The sequence below is a fragment of the Peromyscus maniculatus genome, chromosome 14 (assembly GCF_049852395.1).
Source record: "Peromyscus maniculatus bairdii isolate BWxNUB_F1_BW_parent chromosome 14, HU_Pman_BW_mat_3.1, whole genome shotgun sequence".
Taxonomy (NCBI): Eukaryota; Metazoa; Chordata; class Mammalia; order Rodentia; family Cricetidae; genus Peromyscus; species Peromyscus maniculatus.
The window spans coordinates 60,180,332-60,197,908 of NC_134865.1; the positions used below are offsets into that span (position 1 = coordinate 60,180,332).

Below are 17,577 nucleotides of genomic sequence, written 5' to 3' on the forward strand. Positions count from 1 at the left end.
TGGGTGACCACCTCTAAAATCTCCCTACAAGGAAGCAGAGCCTCTGCCTGCTAATCAGGAGATCCAGCACCTCTTCCCTGTCTTATCACTGGCATCTCCTTCTTCCAGAAGCGGACTTCCAGTCCAGGGGCTCACCCCCGTCCATTCACTCCTCTGGATCCAGCAAGCTAAGGCTGAAATGGCATCTTATCAGAGGTGGCTCTGATTTTCCAAGACGAGTGTAAACACAGACGCATGTGCTCTGATGGCGTGGCTTGCTTGTGACCGAACCAGCTGGAGATTGGTGGACTCTGGGCAGGGTGGACCCTCTGAGCCTGGGCCCCTTTGTTCCTGCCTCCACCATTCCTGTGCGTGTGGGAAAAGCCACGATCCAGACAGACAAACCTTAGCGAGCACCCAGATCTTTCAAGAATGAAACAAGCCAGACTCAACCTCTCTGGTCCTCAGTTTTCTTAGTGGAGGTGATGGAGCAGCTGACCTCTAACAAAGGATCCTTTCTATTTGGATATTTTTGTAGCCTAATGACTCTGTGGCTTAGTGAGCACTGACTCAGGATGGTTCAGGAACCCTCTGTTTCAGAACCATTAGGGGAGTTTGTGTAGCTATGCAGATTCCTGGGAAAACCACCCCAGGGTGCACATGAGGATCTGGGGTGGGAAAGGGTTGCAGAGTCTCCAAGTGGGTCCACAGAAGACCTCACCCCAGGAGAAAAGCCCTCAAACTATCAATGCTCACCCGCCATGTGTACCTGCAGCACAGGCGACTCTACCGAGGAGCCTGCCTGGGTTCCTCTGTTTATGTCCCTGAGCCTGGCAGCATATACATCCAGGGATCATATTTGCCAGTAACTTTAAGAGCTGGTGGCAGCGATTCTCATTGATCTCATTAAAAGCAGAGGTTGTGTGGGAGCCTTCTGCAGGCAGACGGGGCTGCTGCTTCTAGCCACAGAAGGACTATCGATTGCAAGGCCTTTATCGAAGGTTAATTGGATTTCAGTTGAGTGCGGGTTGAAGACCCTGCCGGGGCCGAGGCCTGGCTTAATTGGCATGAAATTAGCCAAGAGAAAGGTGACTGAGTTGGTACCACAGGGCAACAGGGACAGATGCAGGGGTGTCCAGGTGGACAGACATCACCTGTTCATGAAGACTGACTGGGTCCAGGGGCTCTGGGGAGAGATGCCAGCCAGGTACTTCCTCAGGGAGAGAGCTACTCGGAAAAGAGGGCCATAGTTACATGGTCTTGGATTCAGCCCTGCTCCTCGGGATCCCAAGGAGGAGGAAGAGGAAGGAGGAAGACTATAGAGTTTGTCCCCTCACTCACCAGGGAGTAAACTTCTGTTAGAGCGGGGATGGATTTAGGACTTAGCTGGAACCTTAGAAACTTTCTAACTAATCTTTTCTTTCAGGACCCTCAGCACCTGTTTTTAGAGATGGCAGGACTAAGCCTCCTTGGAGCTGAGATCACAGGCCCAGAGCGCCTGTAGCTGGCTCAAGGCTCCTTAGCCTTTGCTCTGTCGCTGGCTGTCCTCAGGCCATGCCCCTGCTGTCTCACGTTGGCTGCTGTGGTTACCCCATCTGCTCTTCTTGTGATGGGGGTGTTGCCTTTCCTTTCCTTCGAAGTCAGAGTCGCCTTTCAGCATGTTTTTTTTTTGAGTACCTATTATGTGCAGGCTATTGAGTGCCTATTATTCTGCCCATGGGTGCTAGAATGGAAATGTGGACAGAGCCAAGCATGGGGCTTCCAAGAGACCTGGTGCTGGACTGGATGGGTACCTGGAATTGTCTGGTTCTGCCATCCATTGCTCCAGTACCCTCAAGTGTTATACTTGAGATAGGAGTCTCAGTCCTTCGTGCTATGGGACAGATGCCATCATGCATGCGAGTTTTATAAGCAACAGGACCATGTAAAAACATTTTCTATAATTCATAATTACTGAGGATATTATTAATCACGGAGGCATCTCTTCCTCTGTAGAGTCTTTGAGAGCCTCTGCTCCCTTCTTGTCCCACTCTGTAGCCTGTGAGTGCATAGATTTGGAGGTACTTGATTGCCATGCCGTGCCATAGATCAGAAAAGCCAGGCTGAAGTTTCTACCTTGGCCTTGATTTCCTTCCTTCCTGTCACTGCCCGGTGTGGACAGAGTGGAACCTTCCCAGTTTTGCTCTGTATTGTACCAGCCTCATCGCCCTCTGGCTGGCTGGCATCTGAGGACGCTGGAGATCCAGTTCCTGAATCATGAGAAAGAAAACTATTTCTGCTCTCTAACCCCCATCACTCCTGGATGCTCGGGAATGGTAGGCGGTCCCGGGTGTTCCCGAGGATTTGATTTCTCACAGCAGAGGTATTGGTTGGGCCAAAGGAATTTTCTGGAGCCACTGTTTTTGGAGTCTAGTGCTGGCTCTAGACTGTCACTTGTCATCTAGCTGTTCTGCTGTGGTGTTGCTGTTAGGAACCCTGGTTCCCCTGCGTGCAGGAGACTGTGGGTGACCTAGAGGATCCTTTGACAGCTGAAGCAGAGCTCTGAGCCTACTGCATATGCCCAGTGCACGATGACAGTGAAGCCCCAGCTCTCTGGTTTTCTTGGCAGGACAATGTTTGTCAAAGGGCAGGGGATTGTGGGTGGTATTGTGTTCCCCAAAATATTGTGTACCTTAATAGACTTATCTGGGGTCAGAGAACAGAAAAGCCTCTAGTTAGGCAGTGATAGCACACACCTTTAATCCTAGCATTCCAGAGGTAGACATCCATCTGGGATCTCTGCGAGTTCAAGGCCACATTGGAAACAGCCAGGCATGGTGACTCACGCCTTTAATTCCAGGAAGCAAGCCTTTAATCCTAGGGAGTGATGGTAGAAAGCAGAAAGGTATATAAGGCTTGAGGACCAGAAACTAGAAGCATTTGGCCTGGTTAAGCATTTGGCTGGTTAAGCATTCAAGCTTTTAAGCAGCAGTTCAGCTGAGAGCCATTGGGATGAGGACACAGAAGCTTCCAGTCTGAGGAAACAGGACCAGCTGAGGAATTGGCAAGGTGAGATAGCTGTGGCTTGTTCTGTCTCTCTGACCTTCCAGTATTCACCCCAATAACTGGCCTCAGGTTTGATTTTATTAATAAGAACTTTTAAGATTCCTGCTACAGGGGATATAGGGAGGGGAGACTCCTTTTCCTGGTCTTTTACATTAACCCAAGCAGGGTGGAAGGGTATGCAATGTATGTGGGGTGAGTTGTCACCCTAGGAATGAGACTCCAGATGCCAGCAGCGGTTCCTTCCTCACATGTGTTCTGGTGGCAGTGACCCCTAGATTTCACTTTCTGGACTCAGGACGACTTGCGGGCACCTCTGATAGAGAGATGAATCTTCTTAACTCACAGGTGCTTACGTCTGGCTCTCATGTGAAGCCTGGTAAGGCCCAATTAAAGAAGCGGTATTGGCTTTCTTTTTATGATAAAATGCTTCCTGTTGTTAGACGAATAACTCGAGGAAGAGTTTGAGTTTATTTTGGCTCATGGTTTCCAAAGGTTGCATCCATCATGGCCGGGAAGGCACGGTGGTTGGAGTGGCTCTGTCTGTGGAAGGGCTCATGGCACAGTGGGTCTTCATATAGCCAGAGATCAAAAAGCAGAGGTCTCAGGTGGAACCAGGGCCAGCTATCACCTGAAATGATCTACTTTTCACCAGCCAGACCCCGTAGATGAAATTCTAAACAGTCTTAGTAAATAAGAAACACAGAGCCAAACACAGTGGTAATAGCCGAAGAGGTCAGAGAACTAGGGAAGAGCCACAACTACCTTATCTTACCATCTCCCCACCATCGCTTCCCCCCGAGAGAGCTTCTTCCTGTCTGACTTGTGTTTTTATTGCTTTCCTGTTCTGCCTTTTCATTGGCTCTAAGCCCAGCCACATGACTTTCTTGTTCATTGCCTGTCTATACAGACCTCTAGATCTCTATGGTTGGTACTGGGATTAAAGGCTCTTGTCACCACGCTTGACTGTGTCCTTGAACACACAGAGACTCTGCCTGCCATGTGATGGGATTAAGGGTATGGGCTACCACCGCCTGACTGCTGTTTATGGCTATGTGACCTCGCAATGTGACCTCTGATCTCCAGGCAAACTTTATTTATTAACATACAAATAAAATCACATTTCAGCACAATTAAAATAACACCACAAGACCCCACTTGCTAAACACTCCACCACCTTCCAAATTAGTGCCACCTCTGAGAGCATCCGCCCGTGGCGGGGGGGGCGTTTAAGACGGAAGTCCCAACAGGGGCTTTTTCCAAGTGCCCCCCCGCTGTCAGAGCCACGCCTCAGTTTCCCGTGGCGCTTTTGCTCCTGCCTGTCCTCGCTACCACTGCGTGAGGCTGAGTGGTTCACGGCATCTGGTGTTCAGGGCCGTCATCCCACACTTGCTCATCTAAGATCACTGTGTGCCAAGAATACACTGACCTGGGCAGCACTGGGCGGCACTGGGCAGCTGGAGCGGTCTGCAGCTTCTGGATCTCAGTGTTTGTTCCTGGTGACAGGAGGAGGGTGATGGTGACATGCCCCAGGCAGCCGGCTGGCCTCTGTGGAGGATCTGGCAGGCTCTGGGGACAGATGCCACAACAGCAGCCTCCCGTTTCTCTCACAGACGTTGGCCTTGCTTTTGGAGACACCCCCACCCAGGAACATACATAGACTTTTCCTTGGGGGTAGGAATGAATTAATTCACACAATTATAGACCAATTAAACTACTTTCAGCCAATTCAGGCCTTGAGAAAAGTCCCAAAATAACTCCTTGATTTAAATATTATTTACTCAATTAATTCTTTACTCAGCCTTTTTATGGCGTCCTGTTTTTTTTTTTTTCTGTCTTCCCTACTGTTAGAGAATAAAGGCGTTTGTAATTAGTGAGATCACGTATGAGTGGCACATTCTTTTTTTTTTTTTTTTTTTTTGGTTTTTCGAGACAGGGTTTCTCTGTGTAGTTTTGATGCCTTTCCTGGAACTCACTCTGTAGCCCAGGCGGGCCTCGAACTCACAGAGATCCGCCTGCCTCTGCCTCCCGAGTGCTGGGATTAAAGGTGTCCGCCGCCACCCACTGAGTGGCACATTCTTTTCACACAGTACAATTCAGACTTCTCAGCTGCTTTTTAGTAAAGAGCACTGTCCTGGGGGAGTCACCCAGCCAGGATTTCTTCCCGAGGTCCTTTTCTTCAGACAGACAGTGTCTCAGAGGTCAGCCTTGGGGAAGCTCTCCCTGCAGTGGAGAGGCAGGTGGACTGACCATTGAGCACCTGTTCTCCGGAGTCAGGTCACCTGATGGATCAGCATCACTAACTGCTGAGCAAGTGATCAGGCTTCCTGTCTTTTTATCCCCAACCCTAATCCCTTCCGCTGTTTCCTGCAAAGAATGGCTAAATATCTGGAGCAGAGCCTGGCCCATCATGGACTACTCCAAAAATGTGCCCCTGCCCATCATCGTGTGGATACCATACCTCTTAGGGCAGAGGCAGTACTGAGGACGTGGTGGTCTGTCCCTCGGTAGACGATGTAGCTGAAGCAATATGGAAGTACTAAGAGAGGGGCTCAGGGATCTTGGCCTTGCTTCTGGGATGCACCAGCCTGGCAGAGGCCTGGGACTTCCCCAGGACCCTGAATACCTGTATTGATAGGAAGGGCTGGAAGCCCTGGGGAAAGGCTGACTCCCAGAGAGGCTGTCAGCACAGTCCTACAAGATGCAAAGACAATTCATCCAAAACTAAGAAGACAGAGCCACAAGAGTGGCATGCGCTTTCCAAGTCATCCTTAGGTGTAGTTCAACCAGCACCGTGCCAGTTCCAACTCCCTTCCCCTGAGGATGTTTTAATCTAGGGAAATGTACTTTTCTTTGTTATCTACAATTATGAGCTCAGCCTGAAGTCCTGCATCAACCTGTAGCTCTTTCCTAGTTGAGACGCAAGTAGTTTCTGCCCAGGAGAAAAGATTATCCTGAAGGTTGATTTTTTTTTCTCTTAAGACCCCATAGGACAATAAGTAGTTCACATTTCATCCAGGAATTCTCCTTTCTTCCTGTTTAAATGTTCCGAGTCAGTCCCAGCCTTCTTACAGTTGTTTTCAGAGCATGTCTACCATCGTACCTGCTTCCTAACTGTTGACTTGAAAGCCTTGGACGCTTCGTCCTCTGTGTGTTTGTGAGCTGTGTTTATAATGCCGACAGTTACACTTTCTCCACATCTAAAACGATGCACAGCGCTGAAAAACCCAAAGCAATGACATTTGTGTGTCTAACTTTGAGTAATGGCTTTCTCCTCGAGGTAATGGCATTTGACTTTGAATTGTGAGGTTGCCCTGTGAGGAGGTCGAACAGATGGCGTTAGTCCCACGTAACTGCTAATGGAGATCGAGGGCTGGGGCGGCTTATCTCTCAGGCCACCTGTGCCCAGAGCGGCAGCACCACCAAGATGGCTTCGGTGCTGAGCTGTTGGCGGCGGCCAACTGTTCCTCGTGCTTTGCCTTCTATACCCGTCATTCCTAGTGACATCTGCTTGGACTGAGCATTCAGAGCAGCTCCCAAGTAAGAAGGTCTCCAAGTGGCAGCTGGCTGAGGGGTCTTGAAATGGTGTGTGTGTGTGTGTGTGTGTGTGTGTGTGTGTGTGTTGTATGCATGAGTGTGTGCATGTGCTCTCTCTGGTGGCCCTACTCATGTATATGGTAGTAGTCAGCAGCACCCCTACCTGCCCCATGGAAGATCAGCCCTCAGAGATATGAGCACCCCCACCCTGAGTCCCCATGCCCCTGGGGGCCATCCTTCATTGTAGAAATAAGGGGCCCAGAGCGATTAACAATATTTCAGAAAGCTTAGGGGAGATCATACATCTCCCTGTGACAGGTTTGCCCAGACTAAATGAAATGTCACTTCTCCACATTTTGACTGGAATTCCGTCAGCTCAGTCTGGCTGCGCTGCTTATCTTGGGCTGATCAGGAGCCCTGATTGGACTTTATATGCGTCCTTGACAAATAAAAATGAATGATTACTTAATAAATGGAATTGGTTCGTCAGATAGGGCCTTTTGAAGCGTGGCTCCCAGGAGCTCCAAGGAGCCTAACACAAAGGGTTCTTGGTGGCACAGGGATGGGGAACTGGCTGGCTCATCCAGGACTGGCTTTGGCTGAGGTCCATCTCCCAGGAAATAGAAGACAGTGGCCCTGGGACCCCTGCCATCTGAGCACGAGTCTGAGATTCGACCTGGGACAAAGTCCTATACCTAATGAGAATGACTGAGTCCCAAGGTGTGTTTCGGCCGGGGCAGATTTCCGGAGTCAGAGTGCTGGTGTGGTAGGGTGGTGCCTTTACCATCTTCCTCTCTACAGGCCTGTTAGGAAGAACCAGTGACAACCACCACAGGGCCATCTACAAGAGGTCACTAGGTCCCAAGACCTGTGACACGCTCATTCACTTCCGCAGCTACCCATGAGAATTATTATTACTGGAACTGGTAGTGTAAGTAGCCGGTTCAGGGTCTCGAGGGAAAGGTATAGAAGTAGGTGTGAGCCATATGGGTGGGCATTGTTCAGCAGCTGGTGGTCATACCCGCTTTGAACAAACAGGGCTCTGCTGTGAGCAGCCTTAACCTCAAGGCTCACAGTCCCTTGTCTGCAAAGTGGCGGTCATAATTGTTCCTACCTTCTGAGCACTACTAGTAAGGATGGCAGCGAGTGTTCTAATGCGGGGGCTATGCTTTTATTCAAGTCTTTTGTAGCCCAGGCTAGCCCTGGACTTGAAGCCCTCCCGTCTCAGGCTCCCAAGTCCTGAAGCTATAGGTCTCTGCCACCATTCATGACCGTTAGGTCATTCTTGATCTTTTAACTTGGTGCTGGTTCTAAATGGTCGGGTCTTGGGGGAGATTGATAGGATTAAGATAAACACTGGGTAGGAAACACAGCATCCCGCAGCCCATGGAGAGCTCATTCAGGTTGAGTGCAGAGTCTTACTTTGCTTGTCTGGGGCTGGTCCAAGCAAGTGCATGCATAATAGAGCCAGTCCATAGCACATCAATTATACCCCAATAAAGCCATTTAACAAAACAGAGCCAGTCCCTGCTGTCCTGGGAGTTTATGATAGTGAACCAGATGGTCATTTGTCAAATAATCACACGAATAATTGCTAGTGCTGTAACAGAAAGAGCCAGGTATCCTTTAGGAGTGTGTGGTGGGAGCACTCTTCCAGCCCTCCATAGGAAGGGATGATGGGGAGATGGGAGGAGGCTTTGTGGCAGCAGGAATGGTTTGCACAAAAGGCCCGAGGTGGGAAGACACTGGGATCATTGAAGGAGAGAAAGCTGATGTGGCGCGCATGTGTGTGTGCGTGCGTGCATGCGTGCATGTGTGTGTGTATTGGAAGGTGAGAACAGGGAGGGAGGCAAGACCTTAGGTCCTAGGACCTGTTGCACAGGACTTAATGGTAATCTTGAGGCCCCCTCTCCGTGAGCCCCAGCTCCTTCGTCTCCACTGTGTTCATCTGTTAACGACCACGAGGTTCACCTGAGGCTGGAAGGGATGCCAAGGACAGTCGGTGTCCTGCGGTGTCCACCTCCTGGCCGAGCCTATCTTTGTCCCCTGGAGACCCATCGACAGATCATCTGGGGGCCCCAGGTCTGCTTCTATTCAGCAGCTGCTCCCTAGCTGGGAAGAGGCTTTTAGCTTTAATAAAAAAGGGAGTAGAGATAAGAAGTCTGCCTTGGCAGGGTGCGCAGAAATGACAGGATGATTTAAATGGCCTCTCCAGTGTCGTTTCTTCTGTACAGACATCATAAATCAGATTAGTATTGGGCTCTGGGGGATGGGGACCGCGGAGCAAGGGCCTGGACTCTGGGTCTGTCTGAGACTGGCCTGGCATCAGGGCAGCTCCAGAGGAGGGTCACTGTATCTGTCACCTGTTCCTGAACCAGCCCTGTTCTTTGAAGGAGTGGGTGGGATTGTTCCCACAACCCAGTCTCACCTTTGGGAAAGAGTGAATAGGGGCTAATAAGAGAGCAGGGTGGAGAGAGATGGGGGTGGTGGTGGCGTGGGCAGGGCAGGGTGGGAGGTGAAGACTGACAGCCGTCAGGAAATGAAGAAGCAGCCGTCCTCCCCCCTTACATGCAGGAAATGACATGGGAAACTCAGAAAACACTGGCGGCTGGGGCTGTCCCGGCATGTCTGAGTTCCAGGTGGTTCTCATGTGTGGCCACATTTGAGCTGAGCCCTCCGTCTTAGATGTGAGAACTGCATTATCTCAAACTGCTCTGGCCCAGTGGTTCCCATCATCCCTTGAACGAGGCTAGACTGGGTGATGAGAGAAGTTCCTGGAACAAGTCCCGGCAGGGCGGAGCTCCCACGGGGTCGCTTCCCTTCCAGATCTCCTGCCACCTGGGCAAGCTGTACAGTGAGATGATCTTCGTCAACGGTTTCGTGCACTGTGACCCCCACCCAGGCAATGTGCTAGTGCGGAAGCGTCCAGACACTGGCAAGGCTGAGATTGTCCTCTTGGACCATGGGCTTTACCAGGTAGGAGAAAACTCTGCTCCTTCGTGGGATTGGAGCCCCCCCCCCATGCCCTCCAGAAGCCCTGCAGGGGAGGGTGGGCAGGTAGCTGAGAAGGGGTCCCTCCCCCAGGAACTGCCATTTTTGTATAGCCCTAGCCCAAGAGTTTCCTGAACCGAAGTATTGGTGCAACCAAGTGAAGTTGCTCTGACCTCTTTTAGAGCTCTTGTGAGGAGCAGGTAGGAGGAATGTGCCAGTGTGGCCTTGTCCTCCCAGGGAACTTCAGGAGACATGTGACTGCATATTTAGCCCTAGCGAGGAAAAAAACGGGGTTGAGCCTGTGGGAGCTGGGAGCTGGAGGCCCTAGACTGCCTTCCTGGAATGAGGATAAACAGCAAGTATGAATGAGCCACACCCAGCACCGTCAAAGTGGGATGTGCACCATCAACCTGGGGCCCTGGCTTGACCTGATTCCATGAGGCAGACGGTCCTGAGGAGATTTCCATATTCACCTCGGCCCCTTTCTCAGGCCTTGATACCACATCCCCGAGCCCAGCCTCCTCTAAAAGACTTGGTAAAATGGAGTGCAGGTCAAATTAGGCTCGCCATTGTCACATGGAGCCCCAGTGACAGACGGCCCAGACATGACAGAAGTTCATTGGCTTGCTCACACACTAGTCCTGGGTGTGGTGGATGGAGTCCCCAGAGCTCTGGTCCCTAGGACTCACAGGAGGCGATAGCGGAGGAGAGGGCTAGGGAATGCGTGGGAGAGCTTCCAGGGAGGTGGAGGTTTTGCTCCTCATCAGTCCGTGTTGAGGTAGAGGGCTGTGCATGTCTTTGTGGGAGACCAGGGAAGCAGCCTGTACCTAAAAAGGAGATGACCATATCGACTTTGGAGGGCAGTTAGCGGTCTCTGCCAGTTAGGACCGAGGCTTACCAGTACTGGTTGAGTATCCGTGATCCGAAAATCTGCACTCCCACAGCTTGACGCTCTTGAGCACTATGATACCACAAGTGGAAAATTCCATGCCACGTAACTTCGTTTCATGCTCAAAATTGTTAAACACATTGTATAAAACTACCTTTGGGCCACGCATGTAAAGCATGTATGAAACAAATGAATTTCATGCTTAGATGTGTGATCCAGCCCCAAGATATTATGCATATGCAAATCTGAGAGAAAGAAAAACCCTGAAATCTAGATCGTTTCTCATCCCAGGAATTTCAGCTTTCACGCTATTCAAACTCTGTGAGCTTTGAACGTAGGCGTTAGGAATGGCTGAGTGTTGGGGGACTATGGTCCCCCCTTATCCCCCCGTGCAGTGGGTCAGCACTAGTCCGGGGGTTCGGGGCTTGGGCCGAGAGAGGCTGCTTCCTGACCGCGCTGGCCTGGTTCTAGGTGCTCACGGAGGAGTTCCGCCTGGACTACTGCCATCTGTGGCAGTCCCTGATCTGGACCAACATGGAGAGGGTGAAGCAGTACAGCCAGCGCCTGGGGGCTGCGGAGCTTTACCCACTGTTTGCCTGTATGCTGACAGCCCGGTCCTGGGACTCGGTCAAAAGGGGCATCAGCCAGGCTCCAGCCACCGCCACTGAGGTAGGTGACCCTGTCCCAGATGCAAGGGTCAGGGCCCGTGGACCCCTTCCAACCCGGTGTCTAAGGTTCGTGATTGGTGGGCTGTGTGTCTCTGTAGGGAGGGCTGTGTCGGAGCCACATAGGATGAGAGGTAGGGAGGAGAGTAGAAACTATGGAACTGGGGTGAAGAAGGCAGGGGAAGGATAGCCTAGCGTGTCCCCTGGGACCTTATTAGCCTGGAGTAGAGGTAAGACTTGTGGACTTAAAATCCTAGACCTCAGTAGGTTAGTGAGATGCCAGTCTTCCTCCAGCACCTTCCAGGGCCATCTTACTCTGGCAGCTCTTGCCCGGCTCCCACCCACCCACTGGGCACCGTTCCCTGGGCCCGCGTCCTCTCTGGCTTCCTCTCCATCCGCAAACAGCTCTGTCCGAGTGAACCGGCCCCTTTTCTTTACTTTTTGTTCCTTCATTCATGGATTTTGACTGTCTAGACAAGACACGGAATTTTGGGAGCTCCCGCTTCCCGTATTCCCGTCCCCCTCTGTGCGCCTGCCCAGGCTCACGGGAGCTTATTTGCTTATTTCTTAGTGGTGAGCAGGCTCAGGCTCCACCGAGGCCTCTTCTGTCCGTAGGTAGAGATGTGGTCCTACTCATGCTTCCGGAGAGCCTGGGCACCGCTTCCGGCACCTCCCCTCCCTGGTCCCAGGACCTTGGATGTTCCCATCAGCCATTTGGGCCTCGGGGGTCCTTCCCTGCAAGCTGCCTTGTTACAAGCGCCTCTAACAAAGGCTGGATCCAGAGTCCCAAACAAGGTCTTAAAGAATCTGTCTCTCAGCAGTTATTGGCTCCGTTTTCCTTCACACGGGTGTCGATGAGCACCTGCGATTCCAGGCTCTCCAGCCTTAAAAAGTACCCTAGAAGAGGTGCATCTAGGGATGGTAGGAGCTCTGCTTCCGGGGCTACCGTCCTTTGCATGTAAAGCGCCTGCTCATAGTTCCTGGAGTTCATTCATTCAATAAACATTTGCTTTAGCTGGTCCCTGAGCGTGCTGCAAGGATCCCGCGATCAACAGACAGACAGGCCTTTTGTGTAATTTACACTTTGGTTGAGAGAGACAGACAGTCAACAACTGAACAAACAAGCAATGGGATAATTGCAGGTTGCAGGGACCTTGGTGGAAACAAGGAAAGTGGTGTGCGGATGGGGTTGGGGAGCCTGGCGCAGAGACCTGGGATAGTGGTTGACATTTGAGCCGAGGTGTGAAGGAAGAGAAAGTCACCAGCCTCGGGAGCGCCTGAAGGATGCACTCCCCGCACACTAAGGCCCAGGGTAAAAGCGTTTCGTGTGGTCTGGAGGATGTCAGGGCACAGAGAACACCACACAGGGCCTTATGTGCTATGGGAAGAGGTATGGACTCGGCTCTCCGGAGGAAGGGAAGCCCTTGGCAGGCTCTGAGCAGGATGCTCAGGTCCGATGTTTTAAGAGTTTCTGTGGAGTGAGGTGCAATGAGCCAGTCACTTAGGCGGGAGATAAGTACTCAGAACCACCACTGGCTGAGAATGAGCAAGCTATCGGTAGCCTAGGGCTAGCAGGTAGCTCTTGGTTCCTGAAGAGTGTGACCCAAAGGGTCAGATAAACAGTGGGGGTCGCTTTAAAGAGGAGAGGGTGTGCTGGCTGTTGGGCAGGCACCCACCATCAGGACCCAGGCTGGGGGACAGGAGACAGGGGACAGGAGATAGGATGTGGTGCAAGGCTGGGGTGGGACCTGGGTGTTCTATCTATGGACTATGTAGGACTGGCCTTGGTTAGCTGGTAGGGCTTCTTCCAGGCCTTGAAACTGGCATCCAATAAAGCCTTCAAGAGTTCTTGGCCCTTTCTCAGTGTACCCTACTGCTGTTTCCAGGGCTTGCCTGGGAGCCAGCCTAGGAACTCCCATCTGGATGGTCAGGCCACAGGGCCCCAATGCTTCTCTCTCTCTCTCTCTTTTTTTTTTTTTTTGGTGGTGGGGAGATGCTCCACAGGGTGCCAAGGTAGCTGTGCTAGAAGCTCCCACCTGGAGCTTCTTTGTGTCCTCTTGGTCACAGGCTACCCACACTCCTGGCGCTGTGACCTTCCTGTACCATAACATCCATTCTCATGTCTTCTTGCTGCCGTCTAGGACTCAGAGATCCGAGGTAACGCGGCCAGCTACCTGCCTGAGATCAGCCAGCTCCTTAACCACGTCCCTCGCCAGATGCTGCTCATCCTGAAGACCAATGATCTACTCCGTAGCATTGAGACCAGCCTGGGCACCCGATCCAGTGCTAGTTCCTTCCTCAACATGTCTCGGTGTTGCATCAGGGCACTGGCTGAGTGAGTATGCTCCCGTCTTGTCTTGGCCACCTCCCACTTCCGGGGGCTGTTCCATGGGCTCTGCTGAATGAGGATTCAGTCCTTAGGGCCCTGTCTTGGCTTCTCGAGCTCTAGATCTCCCTTCAGAGACTCACGGGGGCAAAACCAGCTTCAGTGAGTCAGCAGGTGTCTTGAGACGGCGTCTTTGGGTGGCCTAGAACTCGTGTGCTTCGCCAAATGATAGCGTCTGGGATCTCATCCTCCCAGTCCAGCTTTCCAGATGATTCTTTCCCTCAGAGTCTGAAGTTGGTTTTTGGAGCATCTCAACCCATTCAGGTAGCCTCAACATGACCCTGTCTCTAATTGGTACTGGGACTTGGCTCCTAGTAGCAGCCCAGGCATTGAGACCATTGCTCTTTATCCTAGAGATGTGGCTGTGTCCTGGGAAGGTGTGGCTAGTAGGCTCTCCCAGGGTCACAGATCTTTCTACATGCCTTAGCATGCTTGAGACACCAATGGTAAGGAGAACTGTGCTTCTTCAGGAAGGATCTAGAGGAGCAAGCTTCTGGTGAATACACCAGAAAGGCTGTGGTCTGGCAGAATGTTCTCAGCCCAGAGAGGAAGCCTATCTTGTGGTCACATCCCAGCCTGTCCATCCTGGGGAAGGAATGGGTCATTTTGGGCAACTAACAGATTTGGCCACATAGAGCATGCATTCACTAGCAAATACGAGATTGGGTTACAGCAAAATACTCCGACCAATGAAGGGCACAATGCGATTTATCTCTTCTCCAAGGGCAGAGGAAGACAAGTCTTACAAAGTGAAAGGCCTCAGGTTTGGAGCTCAGTGGGGTGTGGGAGGCAGACAGCCATTTGGGGTAAGAGACTCTGAGAAGAGTTACTAACACCATAGACAGATAAACGAGTAGACAGCAGCATAGCGGGCCTCTAAGGTGAGTTCAGAGGAAGAGGGGAGGTTTTATACCATATGGTTGACCAGTAGTCCACAGCTGGGGCCTATCTAGGCTGTCCCTGATTATCAGACGGCAAGGGTTGGGAGGAATGCTACATTTCCTGGAAGGATGTGTGACCCTGAGGATGTGAAGAAATAGGGACACATTAAGTTGAGGTAAACCCCTGTGATGGAGGATGCACCCTCTGATGTCCTGGAATCTGATAACCTGTGTTTATAAACTTCCTTGGGGAAATGAGAATTATGGAGCCTGCTAATCTGGGATCCAGACACCTGGGGAATCTACTAGAGGGTGACAGGTTCACAGACAGGTTCCTGATGGGGACCTTGTCATTTCTTTTACAGCAGCTTTGAGAAAGACCTCTGTGGCTTGATTAGCTCCCAGCCTAAAACCTAACGGGAAGTCATTATCATAAATTCCAGTTTTCACTGTGTCTTGTGTTTGGTTCAGAGAGACTGAACTGGATTGACATGTAAAGTGCTCCGCCTCCCAGAGTCACCTGACCCTTTGTAGAGGCTCTGACTGTACTTGAGTCAGAGTGAGATGGGACTCTGGGTTGGCATAGATTTTCTATACTTTTGGAAAAAGAAACCACGCAATGTTCTCCAGGGCGAGGGGATCAGAGCCTTGATGCCTCATGATTTTACTGCCTTGAATATCTTCTTTGGGACATTCGAGTCCCTCTGGTTCCCAGACTGGGCAGATGTGTAGTCAGGTAACCAAGTGGTCCCCAGGGTCTGGGAGCTGGTGAGCTGGCCAGACCACCTGCTGTCTTTTATTTTTCTCCATGGTACTGAGCTGATGTTTTCTCACCTCTGTTTCCTTTCTTCTCTCCTCCTTTCCCACCCTCCTCCTCTAGGCACAGGAAGAGAGATGCCTGTTCGTGCTTCAGAAGGATCCAGATATCTTTCAGCGAGGCCTTTAGCCTCTGGCAGATCAACCTTCATGAACTTCTGCTTCGAGTGAAGGGCTCGAGGCTAGCCTGCTGGATCTCCGCTGTCCTTGGCTGGCTGACTCGGGCTCCACACTGAGTGTGACTGTGGTCCCCTGCTCCTTCCTGGTGTCTTTCCACACCTCATTTGTTCTTTCATGCTCTGAGTACCCACTCACCCATGCCAGCCGAGGGTTGGCCTGTGGTCCCAGGGTGGTCGTCCACGGCACCATCACACTCTGCCATTGGAGCCCCCCGCCCCCACTGTAGCCTTGACTTGGGGCCCTGGACTGTACCGGGGAGTGAGTTATCTTTCTCTAGGGAGGGGATAAAGCAACCTTCTTCCCATCTCCTGTAGGTGCCGTTGGCTTGGTCCTCCCCACTTTCATGGGGATTGTCAGAAAGGACCGGCCACATGTGCCAGAGGGCACGTTTAACTTGGAGGAAATAAGTAGGTCCTCAGAACTGGCTACGGAACAGACTGTGTTTTTGCCATATCACTCCCAAAGGCATCTCACCTCAGTGAAGGCTGCATGTGAGGGTCAAGTGTACAGCTGTGGGCTCCTGCTGTCATGGTGACACCTCCAGTGTTGTGTGTTTTGTGTTTCAATAAACCCTTTCAAGGTTGCAGGGACTGTCCCTCCTGACTCAATGGCTCCATTTGGACTTAAGTTGCTCCTGGTAGCTGCTTCCATGGGAAATCCATAGGTTCCTCGGGAGGCCTAGGAGGATGAAGTCAGATTCGGTTTTAGAGTTTATTTTCTGGGTTGGGAGCAAATCTACATGGTTGGCAGTGGACCTGAACACCATGTACCCCGGGACCTTGCCCCTGGGAGCCAGGCAGGCTGTAAGACTCCCCCTGCCACAGGGTCACATCCTGCTTCTTGGAGGCTTCTCCTGGCTTCTACATCCCAGATCTTCATTGGCGGTATTAAAAAGCCCAAAGCTTGGACCTAGGGGCAGAGATAGACTCTCACTTGTTTCCAGTGACTGGGGCACTTACCTTGTTCAACTGGTTAGGTCCCAACTTACCCTCTGGTTCTCAGTCAATGGCCTGAATCTCAGGTCTAGGATCGTACCTGGTCCTCCCAGGTCTTTGGAGACATCAGTCTTCCTGATGAAACCACAGTCTTTGTGGCTATGTCCATTCTGACACATCCATGTCACCTGTTGAAATTCTGTTTCTGATCTATTGCCTTGTCAGCATTCACCTCTCCTGAGTCCATCATCTGCTCCTGTGTCTGCATGGTCTCTGGGTCTCCGAGACCCCACATATGGCAGGCCCTTGTCCATGATCACCCACGCTTGCAGATGGATAACTGTCTGATCAGAAAACCCCAAATCTGAGCCTCATTTCTATTCTCTTTGCTAATGATACGACAAGCAGATTTTTCTAGTGATCAGAGACTATTTGCATTCTTTTATTTTCTGAAAGAATTGATTGTTCTTGGTGACCAGTTGGATGTATCCAGGGACCCAGGAGAATAATTAGCAAGCTCTGTTATTAATCATGAGGATATGTGCTGCATATTCTATTTTATGGTGTCTTTTACAGCCACTGAAGTAAATATAAATGTCCTTTCTGTTCAAGATAATGGTCACTTGCTTTTTGCTTTGGATGTAATGGTTGGCTTACTCTGGGATTTAAAACATCAGCATGTTGCCTGTAGGCTTAGCACCCTAAACAGTTTCCAGGATAGGAGGGGTGGAAACAGAGTTGGGAGTACAGGGCAGTTTGAAAATCTAGGAGGCTGATACTTATGAGTGACCTCCCACAGAACTGTAGATGAGGATTATGCTTGCCCTTTGAGTTGTCTTGTGTGCCTGAACTGAGTGCCTCTTAAGTACCTGGTACATAGATGCCCTGGCCTTTGGTTAGTGACTGTAAGCATGGAGCTATTGGGAGTCTTGGCAGACTGTGGTTTTTAGGGAGGTCGAACTGTTTTGAAAAGCTACGTGTGTACCCACTGGCTCACAGGAGGTGCTTCGAGGATGGCCAGGTTAATAATATCAGCAATGTTATCTTTTTCACGGCAGGACCAGAGCTGGCCAGCCTCTACACTGCAGACTGGAGGGACCTTCTTGCCACCGCACAGGGACACCCTGGAAAGACAGAGCTGCTCTGAGAGGGCCCCAAGCAAATTCCGGGTGGCGGGGCTGATGGGAGGTTTGCAGCAGTCCTTAGTGTGGGCACCTGTGGGAAGAGTGGCGCCGTCGGGGTGAATGGTCAGGCAGGTGTGGCGGGAGCAAGGGAC

At 51.3% G+C, this 17,577-nt stretch overlaps 1 protein-coding gene across 3 annotated transcripts in view; it reads left to right on the top strand.

Moving 5' to 3' along the window:
- Adck1 (aarF domain containing kinase 1) overlaps nt 1-15,961 on the top strand; it is a 101,142-nt gene extending 85,181 nt beyond the window's left edge. For all 3 annotated transcript variants that reach the window (XM_042260987.2, XM_016008601.3, XM_016008600.3), the window contains exons 8-11: nt 9,385-9,534; nt 10,910-11,107; nt 13,245-13,438; nt 15,251-15,961. In XM_042260987.2, coding sequence (XP_042116921.2) covers nt 9,385-9,534; nt 10,910-11,107; nt 13,245-13,438; nt 15,251-15,422 — 714 coding nt within the window. In that variant the 3' untranslated portion in view covers nt 15,423-15,961. The remainder of the gene's footprint in view (nt 1-9,384; nt 9,535-10,909; nt 11,108-13,244; nt 13,439-15,250) is intronic.
- The last annotated feature ends 1,616 nt before the right edge of the window (nt 15,962-17,577 follow it).